This window comes from Schistocerca gregaria, chromosome 6 (assembly GCF_023897955.1).
Source record: "Schistocerca gregaria isolate iqSchGreg1 chromosome 6, iqSchGreg1.2, whole genome shotgun sequence".
Classification (NCBI taxonomy): domain Eukaryota; kingdom Metazoa; phylum Arthropoda; class Insecta; order Orthoptera; family Acrididae; genus Schistocerca; species Schistocerca gregaria.
The window spans coordinates 541,666,372-541,679,282 of NC_064925.1; the positions used below are offsets into that span (position 1 = coordinate 541,666,372).

Here is a 12,911-nt window from a genome sequence, read left to right on the forward strand (position 1 = left end):
ATTCCAATCTCCTTCTGTATCTGCTATCTGCTCCTTTATTCATACATATGCACTGAGTGCTGCTTTGCACCTGTGCTCCTTTGAAACTGCTTAGTGTTGTAACCCTGAAAACACCTCCTCCACCTCCTAATTTCACTCTGCAAATTTCACACTTTAAACACTAAACTTAATGACTATCTGTGACTGGATGAAATGAAATGGTGTGTATGGCTAGGGCCTCCCATCATGTAGACCAGTCGTTTGGTGCAAGACTTTGGGGATTTGTGTGCCGATGAGGATGAAATGATACGGAAGACAACACAACACCCAGACTATGAGCAGAGGAAATCTCCGACTTTGCCAGAAATCAAACCCGGCACCTTGCATGGCATTCTACCACACGGAAAACTCAGCTTTGGAGGCGGACTGTGACTGAATAACACTACGTCTGCATGGAAAATAGGACTCCACCATTTACGTTATGATCTTGCAGCAGCCCCATTCTGTCCCCTGTGAAGAGGCATAGCACTGCCGAAACTAGCATTCTTCTCTTCTGGCTGTTCTCCCATACGACAAACTGAGGATAGGAATCTGTATCACCACCCTTGCCCCCAGAAGCCTGCTGTCTCTGAATAGCATTTCTTAACACACTAATGATAAAACCTACCCTAAAATCAACATAGAACCTTATCTAAAGTTTTAATGCACTATACTACATACAAAAGAACTATATTCAGAAATCACAATAAATATCAGTTATTTCCTTGGCCTCAATGCACATTGAGCATGAGGTACCTGAACTCCCTCTACTGTTGCTCATCCTCCCACTTCTTCTATGCTTCTTTCCTTGCCCTCACTAGTACCACTCATGGAATTGCCTCTGGTGCAACCTTGAAAGGTCGTGTATACCAACCATGCACAGATCTTGTCAGCAGCTGCAGCTGCTCCTGACACCACTCTAGAGAGTAATAGAAGTGAGTGTTGGGCTGGAGTATCCAGTGGAAACATTGTTGACAATAAAAGATGACTTTAAATCCAATACATTACATGTCATGTAATGCCCCCCCATGAACCATGTACCTTGCCATTGGTGGGGAGGCTTGCGTGCCTCAGCGATACAGATAGCCGTACTGTAGGTGCAACCACATCGGAGGGGTATCTGTTGAGAGGCCAGACAAACATGTGGTTCCTGAAGAGGGGCAGCAGCCTTTTCAGTAGTTGCAAGGGCATCAGTCTGGATGATTCACTGATCTGGCCTCGTAACAATAACCAAAACAGCCTTGCTGTGCTGGTACTGTGAACGGCTGAAAGCAAGGGGAAACTACGGCCGTAATTTTTCCCGAGGGCATGCAGCTTTACTGTATGATTAAATGATGATGGCATCCTCTTGGGTAAAATATTCCGTAGGTAAAATAGTCCCCCATTCGGATCTCCGGGAGGATGTCGTTATCAGGAGAAAGAAAACTGGCATTCTACGGATCGGAGCGTGGAATGCCCGATCCCTTAATCGGGCACGTAGGTTAGAAAATTTAAAAACGTAAATGGCTAGGTTAAAGTTAGATATAGTGGGAATTAGTGAAGTTCAGTGGCAGGAGGAACAAGACTTCTGGTCAGGTGACTACAGGGTTACAAACACAAAATCAAATAGGGGTAATGCAGGAGTAGGTTTAATAATGAATAGGAAAATACGAATGTGGGTAAGCTACTACAAACAGCATAGTGAACGCATTATTGTGGCCAAGATAGATACGAAGCCCACACCTACTACAGTAGTACAAGTTTATATGCCAACTAGCTCTGCAGATGACTAAGAAATTGAAGAAATGTATGATCAAATAAAAGAAATTATTCAGATAGTGCAGGGTGACGAAAATTTAATAGCAATGGGTGACTGGAATTCGAGTGTAGGAAAAGGGAGAGAAGGAAACGTAGTAGGTGAATATGGATTGGGGCTAAGAAATGAAAGAGGAAGCCACCTGGTAGAATTTTGCACAGAGCACAACTAAATCATAGCTAACACTTGGTTTAAGAATCATAAAAGAAGGCTGTATACATGGAAGAAGCCTGGAGATACTGACAGGTTTCAGATAGATTATACAATGGTAAGACAGAGATTTAGGAACCAGGTTTTAAATTGTAAGACATTTCCAGGGGCAGACGTGGACTCTGACCACAATCTGTTGGTTATGAGCTGTAGATTAAAACTGAAGAAACTGCAAAAAGTTGGGAATTTAAGGAGATGGGACCTGGATAAACTAAAAGAACCAGAGGTTGTACAGAGTTTCAGGGAAAGCATAAGGGAGCAATTGACAGGAATGGGGGAAAGAAATACAGCAGAAGAAGAATGGGTAGCTTTGAGGGATGAAGTAGTGAAGGCGGCAGAGCATCAAGTAGGTAAAAAGATGAGGGCTAGTAGAAATCCTTGGGTAACAGAAGAAATATTGAATTTAATTGACGAAAGGAGAAAACATAAAAATGCAGTAAATGAAACAGGCAAAAAGGAATACAGATGTCTCAAAAATGAGATTCACAGGATGTGCAAAATGGCTAAGCAGAGATGGCTAGAGAACAAATGTAAGTATATAGAGGATTATCTCACTAGGGGTAAGATAGATACTGCCTACAGGAAAATTAAAGAGACCTTTGGAGATAAGAGAACCACTTGTATGAACATCAAGAGCTCAGATGGAAACCCAGTTCTAAGCAAAGAAGGGAAAGCAGAAAGGTGGAAGGAGTATATAGAGGGTCTATAAGGGCGATGTACTTGAGGACAATATTATGGAAATGGAAGAGGATGTAGATGAAGATGAAATGGGAGATACGATACTGAGTGAAGAGTTTGACAGGGCACTGAAAGACATGAGTCGAAACAAGGCCCTCGGAGTAGACAACATTCCATTGGAACTACTGACGGCCTTGGGAGAGCCAGTCCAGACAAAACTCTACCATCTGGTGAGCAAGATAAATGAGACAGGTGAAATACCCTCAGACTTCAGGAAGAATATAATAATTCCAATTCCAAAGAAAGCAGGTGTTGACAGATGTGAAAATTACGAATGGAAAAACTAGTAGAAGCCGACGTCGGGGAAGATCAGTTTGGATTCCATAGAAATGTTGGAACACGTGAGGCAATACTGACCCTACGACTTAGCTTAGAAGAAAGATTAAGGAAAGGCAAACCTACATTTCTAGCATTTGTAGACTTAGAGAAACCTTTTGACAATGTTGACTGGAATACTCTCTTTCAAATTCTGAAGGTGGCAGGGGTAAAATACAGGGAGCGAAAGGCTATTTATAATTTGTACAGAAACCAGATGGCAGTTATAAGAGTATAGGGACATGAAAGGGAAGCAGTTGTTGGGAAGGGAGTGAGACAGGATTGTAGCCTCTCCCTGATGTTATTCAATCTGTATATTGAGCAAGCAGTAAAGGAAACAAAAGAAAAATTTGGAGTAGGTATTAAAACTCAGGGAGAAGAAATAAAAACTTTGAGGTTCGACGATGACATTGTATTTCTGTCAGAGACAGCAAAGGACTTGGAAGAGCAGTTAAACGGAATGGGTAGTGTCTTGAAAGGAGGATATAAGATGAACATCAACAAAAGCAAAATGAGAATAATGGAATGTAGTCGAATTAAGTCAGGTGATGCTGAGAGAATTAGATTTGCAAATGAGACACTTAAAGTAGTAAAGGAATTTTGCTGTTTGGGAAGCAAAATAACTAATGATGGTCGAAGTAGAGAGGATATAAAATGTAGACTGGCAATGGCAAGGAAAGCATTTCTGAAGAAGAGAAATTTGTTAACATTGAGTATAGATTTAAGTGTCAGGAAGTCATTTCTAAAAGTATTTGTATGGAGTGTAGCCATGTATGGAAGTGAAACATGGACCATAAATAGTTTGGACAAGAAGAGAATAGAAGCTTTCGAAATGTGGTGCTACAGAAGAGTTCTGAAGATTAGATGGGTAGATCACATAACTAATGAGGAGGTATTGAATAGGATTGGGGAGAAGGGAATTTTGTGGCATAACTTGACTAGAAGAAGGGATCGGTTGGTAGGACATGTTTTGAGGCATTAATGGATCACCAATTTAGTATTGGAGGGCAGCGTTGAGGGTAAAAATCTTAGAGGGAGACCAAGAGATGACTACACTAAGCAGATTCAGAAGGATGTAGGTTGCAGTAGGTACTGGGAGATGAAGAAGCTTGCACAGGATAGAGTAGCACGGAGAGCTGCATCAAACCAGTCTCAGGACTGACGACCGCAACAACAACAACATGTCATGCCTCAGCAGGCACATATACCTCCCTCTCAGTTGCTCCAGTCAGCACTGATGCATGGGTGGTGGCTTCCGACCTGAATGCTGATCAGGCCCCTATGTTGCTGATGGCTGGCCTGAGGCAAGTCAGTGTCGTTTGGAGGCTATGGCCATTTACGTCAGTGGTGCACCATTTCCCTCATTGGTGCAGAGCCCTGGTGGCCCCTCACTTGGCCCTCTTCACCGCTGTGGCAGGTCGAGACAGTTGTGCATTGGGTTTGACTCGCTGCTCTCTGGGAGGAGTTGGATGTCAACTGGCATTAAGGTGCCAAATCCTAGGAGAAACTCAGCAGGCACAGATGTCAGGTTGGCAGGGCTGTGACACCAAGTCCTGTGAAGAACTAAGTGCTGACAGCAGGCACAGCCCTGTCTCAAGCCCACTGCTACTGCAGGCAACGTCTAGTTGTCTCAATGCCCAGCATAGCTCCGGTATCATAGTGGTGCTCCTGGTCTCTGGCAATGAGAAATGCCCCTGTTTCAAAATTTCAGACTTATTTATAAGCCTCTGGTGTGCATTTGTTTCACTAAACCCCAGTACCTAGTCACATTGCCCATAACATGATACTTGCCCTGGTGTGGTGACATCAACCTACTCGCTACCCAGTTACCATTGCATGGTGCAGTTTATTGTTGCACTCAACTATACTCATCTCCCAATCCCCTTTTTATGTGTCTGTTTTTGTGACCCACATCACCACACTGGCACCTACTGGCCTCTGGCTGCTAATGCAATGCTTTAAGGCAGCTGTCTCACTTCTTATTACTTTTGCTCAAGGACTGAGTAGCAACACTTGTTGTTTTTGTGGTCTTCTGTCCTGAGACTGGTTTGATGCAGCTCTCCATGCTACACTATCCTGTGCAAGCTTTTTCATCTCCCAGTACCTACTGCAACCTACATCCTTCTGAATCTGCTTAGTGTATTCATCTTTTGGTCTCCCTCTACGATTTTTACCCTCCACACTTCCCTCCAATACTAAATTAGTGATCCCTTGATGCCTCCTAACATGCCCTATCAAATGATCACTTCTTCTAGTCAAGGTGTGCCACAAATTTCTTGTCTCCCTAATTCAATTCAATAACTCATTAGTTATGTGATCAACACATCTAATCTTCAGCATTCTTCTGTAGCACCACATTTCGAAAGCTTCTCTTCTTGCCCAAACTATTTATCGTCCATGTTTCACTTTCATACATGCCCACACTCCAATAATACAAACACAAGATCTCACCTTCCTAGCATCCTAGCTGTGCCCATTCATAGAATAAAAACGTTTGCAAACTTCTTCATCCTCACTCTTGTCTGCCTGTGGAACATCTAACCTGCACTTTTCGTACAATTCAGTATCTGCTGCTTTTAAGAAAATGTTGAAGCAATTCCTTCTGTCATCATTATAGGACTTCCCAAAAATTAGGACTTTCCTTCTCATCCCGTACAGTAAGTCTGCCTTGGTCCACGGTTCTGAGTGACTTTCCCAAAATCTACCGCTTTTCCTAGATCTCTCTAGTAGTCTTTTATGTGTATGTTCTGCCACCGCTTGGTGAGTAGACTTTTTATCTACACAATTAAATAATTTTATCAGTCATTGATTGTTTTCATAGTTATATTCACACTATGATAAGCTACTGTTGCGACATCCTCCACCCAACAGCTTACGCACCCTTTATCACATCCCCTCAGTTCACGTCCCCTCACCTTCTTTGGGAGCTATTCTCTGCCAATGCACTCACCAGTCCTTTATCCTTCTGTGCTCCCTTCCTGTTCAACCCACCATTCCCCTCGTCCCCCCACTCACTCATTATATGCCTGGCAGCATTGCCCCGACACCATTTCATCATTGCAGGCAAGTAGTGCCGAGTTCCATCCCTCAACCTGCTATCCCTCCTCCTTCCTTGCTCCACTCCAGATTACTGCTTCCATTTGACCTGACACAGCTCACAGCTGCATTCTCACTGGATTGGATGGAGATAACAGTTATATGCATAATGTGCACTGTGTTTTTCTCTCTGAAGAAAGCTTTGGCTGAAAACTCTTGTGCAACAGTTTTCTCATTGTGCTTGTCTGCAACTCAATTTGTCATATTTACGGGTAAGTAGCACTCTATCCTTTTCATAACACTGTTGTTACCTTAGTATATAGAAGACCTGCTTAGACATAAGAAAGGACCTGATAGTCCTAATCTTGCCATCTTAAATAAATAAATAAGTTGTCCTTACAAGATCACACAATTTCCCTAGTGTAGGGCTTGTAAAAATGAAGCCTAGAATTGAAGACGTTAGAGTAGCACAGCTCTACATACATACATACATACATAAGGGCAGTCAATACACACAGTAGTTGATGATATGAGTCATTCAAAGTAACACTGTCACTTTTCAACTACAGCCAATCTCTTATTGGCTTTTCGTGTTCATAAGCTAACAATCTGTGGTGGTTGAAGATAGAGGGAAGCACTGTGAAGTGTAGCAAAGTGTCCAACAGAACTGGAATGGTGTATTTATTACACTGATACATAAGGATGTTTGTTTTGATGTTTATTTACAGCAATGAGGTGCCTGTGTCAATCATAACAAGGACAGCACCACAAATCACAAAGCCCTTTGCACACATATCCAATTTATCATTCAGTGAAGGAGATTTTCCAGAAAGGCTGAAAATTTCAAAAGTGAAGCCATTATTTAAAAACGGCGACAAGTATAAGGTAAAGAACTATTGCCCAATATCTCTCCTCCCAGCATTTTCAAAAATATTAGAAAAACTGATGAAACACTGAATCAACAAATATATAAATGACCATAATATACTAAACAGAAATCAGCATGGCTTCCAAGCACATAAAAATACCGAAACAGCAGTAATGTGCTACACTGAACAAATAATCAAAAATCTAGAAAAAGATTATAGTATCTTTTAGAAAAATTGAAGAGTTGGGTATACACGGGATAGGAAAAAAATGGTTAGAATCATACCTAAAAACCAGAACACAGGTTGTAGGACTGACATCAACTTACTCCAACCACAAAATAAATTCAGTATCAGAGGCAAAAAATGTAGAAATAGGAGTTTCACAAGGCAGCATCCTAGGGCCCATATTGTTTCTTGTCTATATAAATGATTTTCACAGCTCAGATGATGCAGCAAAAGCAATAATACTTTCAGATGATAGTAGTGTGATAATAAGTGCACCAAAGCAATTGCTACCAACAACTGCTGATAAAGTACTAAATTACATCCACTCTTGGTTCAATGCAAACAGGTTCACATTAAATGTAAATAAAACAAATTATATGCAGTTTGGGAAAAGATGTCAAAATTTAAATTTCGATCTGGTGTGGGGTGACAAAGCCTTAGACGGAATGACATCCACAAAATTGCTGGGGATTCATGTGGATGAAATATTGCAAATGTTTGAACCTCAGAGGGTGCCAGAATGGCATATTTCGGCTATTTTCAATCTCTTGCCACATACGGAATAATATTTTGGGGTTCCCCAACAGGGCGCCTAAAACAAATTTTTTTGTTGCAGAAGAGGGCCATCCGAATAATAACTCACAGTCATCCACATACACACTGCAAAACCCATATTCAAAAAGCTTAGAATACTTACTATACCATCATTATACATATACAAATCTGTATTGTATGTCAGGACCCACATTGCAGATTTTCAGACGAATGCCAACTTTCATAACTACATTACCCATTACAGCGCAGCACTCCATACTCAGCGAATAAAAAAATTAATACACAAAGGCATGTGAGCCATATCGGTGACAAACTGTACAATGCACTGCCAGTCAACATCAGGCAGTTAGAAGATTATAAAAAATTTAAAACAGAATTTAAAAAAATTCTAGTAGAACAATGTTTTTATTCTGTAAATGACTATGTATGTCAATAAATTTTTTCTGATGATATTTATAAAGGCAAATGGAAAATACTCTATCTGTACCTAATCATTCATTACCTAATCATTCATTACATTTACATACTTAAAGGACAGCTGTTGTGTGACGTAAATATATACTTAAGCAGTGTTGTGTATATAAGGACTTGCCGTTTAGGGAGGATAAAACTAAAGCCTTATGAAAAACAGACTATGCATTTAAAATAACAAGCAGGGATAAATAAAATAATTAATTAACTGTGCTGGTACCCACTTTTTTCACCCCAAACACTTTTCACAGCAAAAATGAAATGAGAATATGGCATTGCTGGTTGGGAGGCCCCGACTGGTGAAGTTCAGCCGGAAAGTTCTTATATTAGTCGAGGCCACATAGGGCGAACTGCATGCTGCGGATGAGGATGAAGGTGAGAACAACACAACACCCAGTCCGTGACAGGAGAAAATGTTCAACCTGTCTGGGAATTGAAACCAGGCCCTGAGAGCCAAGCACATTACCACTCAGCTAAGTATGTGGATACATTACACAGTATTAAGTATATGAAACAGGGTTTCATTTAGCATTTGGAAATTCCCTCAGAGCCCAGTGTACATGGGGCAGTGTTAGCCATTTCTCTGAACACAATACCACTGCAACAAGTTATCTAACATGCTGTTATTTAAAAAGTCTAGAAGAAGATTAAAATATCTGTGTCACACTTATGAGTTGGGACTTTCCTTTATGATCGATCACCACTTAAACTCTGAAATAAGTTAATGGAAATATGAATGTCCACGTTATATCACTTATACCTCTAGAATTGGTATCTAAGTAAGATAGCTAATAATTAAAATAAAACAAATAATACAACTCACCAAGATCACGCTGTGCATCGTCTGCAATGGCCTGTGTTTCCTCAGCTTTAACAGCTGCTGCCTGTTCTTCCTTTTGAACAACTATCTTTGTTTCCTCTGCTACTGCCTGTAAATAAATGAAACATGTTCCAGTGCCTAAAAAATTAAACACAAATGATATCACACTGCTTTTCAAGTGTCAAACAAAAAGCAATGAGTTTATGTGGTATTAAACATAGGAAGCATAAAATCTGGGCAGGAGCTCGTAAGGAACTGTGGCTAAAATTTATAAGAGTAGTTAAATAAGCACTGGATAGGTGGGTACCCAGTTATAAAGTTAGTTATGGGAGGAAATCATCCATAGTATACAGCCTCTCTATACAAATTTCCACACAAACAGTGACTATCGCAAATTGGGTGTAAAACAACCTACAGCACTACACAGACTGAAATGCTAAATTAAATGTTTTTGGCTGTCAAAAGGGTAACACGTGAAGCCTTAAAAAATTGCTGTAGTGGAAACTTATTGACAAAACCTGAAGAAATTCTAGTTAACCAGACACGAAAGTTAGTGGCCATACACTGAGGGATAATACGGGAGCCAAAAGTGAAAGTTGCATTGATAAAGCACAACTACTGTATTCCACTTTCAAGTGTTCCTTTACAATGGGGTATCCAGAAGCGCTTCCTCATTTTAATTCTTGGACTACACCAAAGAACAGTGATACAGATATTAGTTTGAGAGACAATAACAGCTGAAACTTCTAAAAGTGAAGAAATCCTATAGAGATTTTATGGATGAGTTTAATTATTGATCATATGCAAAACATTCCTCAAACAGAAAATTGCACATTGATGAAAGCACAGGTCACTTTGCCTAAAAAAAGGGGTAGCAGAACTGACAACAAAACTATCATCTAAATTATTGACATTCATCTTTTGTCAAATTTAATGAGAATTGAACCTCCATGTCAAACAGCACAAACCTCAAAAACATTAGCCCTTTAAAAACCAACTCGCACTTTTTCACGTGACATTGTGAAAGCAATGGATCAAGTCAATCAAGTGGAAGAGTATTTACTGACTTCTGAAAACTCTATGACTTGCTACCATACTAATGTTTACTAAACATATTTGTCACTGGACTGAGGATTTCTTGGTAGAGAGGGTGCAGCATGTTATCTATTATGCACAATAATCAATAAATCTAGCTCTATCTTCAGATTTGCCTTAAGGAAATTTATTGGGAGACTGCTGTTCATGTGGCACATTAATAACTTGTCACACAGTATTAATAGCACCCTCAAATATCAGTGATATCTTAATGTATCAAAGGGATGTAAAGACTGGCAAGACTTGAAAGAGCCCTCATGGAAAATGAATGTTTTTAGAACCATTTGTAAGGATATGTAGAACAGAAGTAATGAACAAACCACTGAAAGAAACACATTTTAATATCCATGTGAGAGGGTAATGTTTGTTAATTGTGTAGCATACTTACATTCCACATTAAAAATGTTGCTCAATGTGATGACCATCAGCATCCATGACAGCCTGGAACTGCACTAGAGATTGCTTTATTGTTGCCAAAAACTTCTCAAGTGGGAAAGTGGGATGCTAGTGACCTCCACCATTACATTCATCTTCAACTTCCAACATGTGTTAGCATGCTGTTAATAAACCACATCCTTTAGGCAACCCCACAGCCAGAAATCACAAGGGTTCAAATCTGGTGATCTTGGTGACCACACCTTTGATAGCTGCAAAGAGCAGCAACACTATTGCTGCTGTTTTGATAAAACAGCTTTACAATTAAAAGCCTGCTCACCTTGTCCACACCCATACTGACTGAATGCAGCTGTAATGCACATTGATTTTAACTAGCTATATCATCATTCTAGTAGCAGTGTCCAATGGTAAGTCATGACACTAACACCACTCACAAGGCAAATCATGCAAAACACAGTTTGAACATCATGCCTGTGAAGTTAGGTATCCATAGAGTAAATAGTTTTCTGTCTACACTGGCTAAAGTAGTGAAAGTTTACTTATAACCACTCTGTACTACTACTACTACTACTACTACTACTACTACTACACACACAAACAAAGAAAAAACAGAAAAGTAGTATCCCATGACTACAATATCAATGACTCACATTGGAATCAGTCCACCAATACAAATATCTAGCTGTGACAATTTGCCGAGATATGAAGTGGAATAATCAAATACATTTGGTCATAAGTAAAGCATGTCGTAGAGTTCAGTTCATTTCTTCATGGGAGAATGTAACAGAAATGTTGGAAAACCTGAACTGGCAGATGACGACTATCCTATAAAAGCCTGCTTCCTAAGTTTGAATAAAAGGTTAAACTTCTCATAACATTATGCACCCCTTCTTCTCATGCTCCATTCACAAATAGAACAGGAAAACAACCAAATATGTGTACAACAGGGAGTAACTTCTGACATACACTTAATAGTGGTTAGTGGAAAATGGATGTAGATGCAAAGCAAAAGAAAGCACACCAACTTGTGAGATTTTGAAGATTCTTTATTTATAAAGGAAGAAATTGATGGCATTCATCAGCCTTCTCCTTTCGCAACTTATACTACACGTCTCAACAACCCGCTCCCGGGATTGGAATGACTCCTTACCCTCTCCCTTAAAACCCACATCCTTTCGTCTTTCCCTCTCCTTCCTGAAGAAGCAACCATCGGTTGCGAAAGCTAGTAATTCTGTGTGTGTGTTTGTGTGTTTTGTTCATGTGCCTGTCTGCCGGCGCTTTCCCGCTTGGTAAGTCTTGGAAATCTTTGTTTTTAATATATTTTTCCCATGTGGAAGTTTCTTTCTATTTTATATATATAATAAAATAAAAAAATTTGATGTCTCAGAATGTATCCTATCAACCAATCCCTTCTTCTAGTCAGGTTATGCCACATTTTTTTCCTCTCAAATTCTATTCAGTACCTTTTCATTAGTCATTTGATCTACTCATCTAATTTTCAGATATCTTCTGTAGCACTGCATTTCAAATGCTTCTGTTCTCTTCTTGCCTAAATCTCTCTACTTTACATGTTTCAATGCTACATATGGCTACACTTCATATAAATAATTTCAGGAAGGACTTCTTAAAACTTAAATCTACATTCGATGTTAACAAATTACCCTTCTTCAACTTTTTTCTTGCTGTTGTCAGTTTATATTTTGTATCCTCTCTACTTTGGCCATCATCAGGCATTTTGCTGCCCAAATAGCAAAACTCGTCTACTACTTTAAGTGTTTCATTTCCTAATCTAATTCCCTCAGCATCCCCCAATTTAGTTCGGCCCCATTCCATTATCCTTGTTTCGCTGTTGTTGATGTTCATCTTATACCCTCCTTTCAAGAAAATGTCCAGTTCATTCAACTGCACTCCCAAATCCTTTGCTGTTGCCAACAGCATTATAATGTGACTGGAAAACCTCAAAGTGTTTATCTGTTCTCCCCCAAATCCCATCCTTGGTTTCCTTTACTCAATGTACAGATTGAATAACATCAAGGATAGGCTACATCCCTGCCTCACCCCCTTCTCATCCACTACTTCCCTCTCATGCCCTTCGACTCTTGCAACTGCCATCTGGTTTCTCTATTAGTTGCAAATTTCTTTCACTCCCTGTATTTTACCCTTGCTACCTTCAGAACTTCAATGAAAATGTTACAGACAACACTGTCAATAGGTTTTTCTAAGTCTATAAATGCTATTCTCTTAGGTTTGCCTCTCCTTAACCTCTCTTCCAAGATTAATCGTAGGGTCAGTACTGCCTCATGTGTTCCTATATTTCTCAAGGATCCAAACGGGATACCAATTCGATTCTACACAGAGTACACGAAAG

General features: G+C 39.9%; 1 protein-coding gene across 1 annotated transcript in view; it reads right to left on the minus strand.

The window, feature by feature from the left end:
• The window catches only part of LOC126278931 (dynein axonemal heavy chain 1-like), an 825,957-nt gene that overhangs the window by 237,931 nt on the left and 575,115 nt on the right, over positions 1-12,911 (minus strand). Inside the window, 1 exon segment of the mRNA XM_049979209.1 lies at positions 9,056-9,161. Coding sequence (XP_049835166.1) covers positions 9,056-9,161 — 106 coding nt within the window.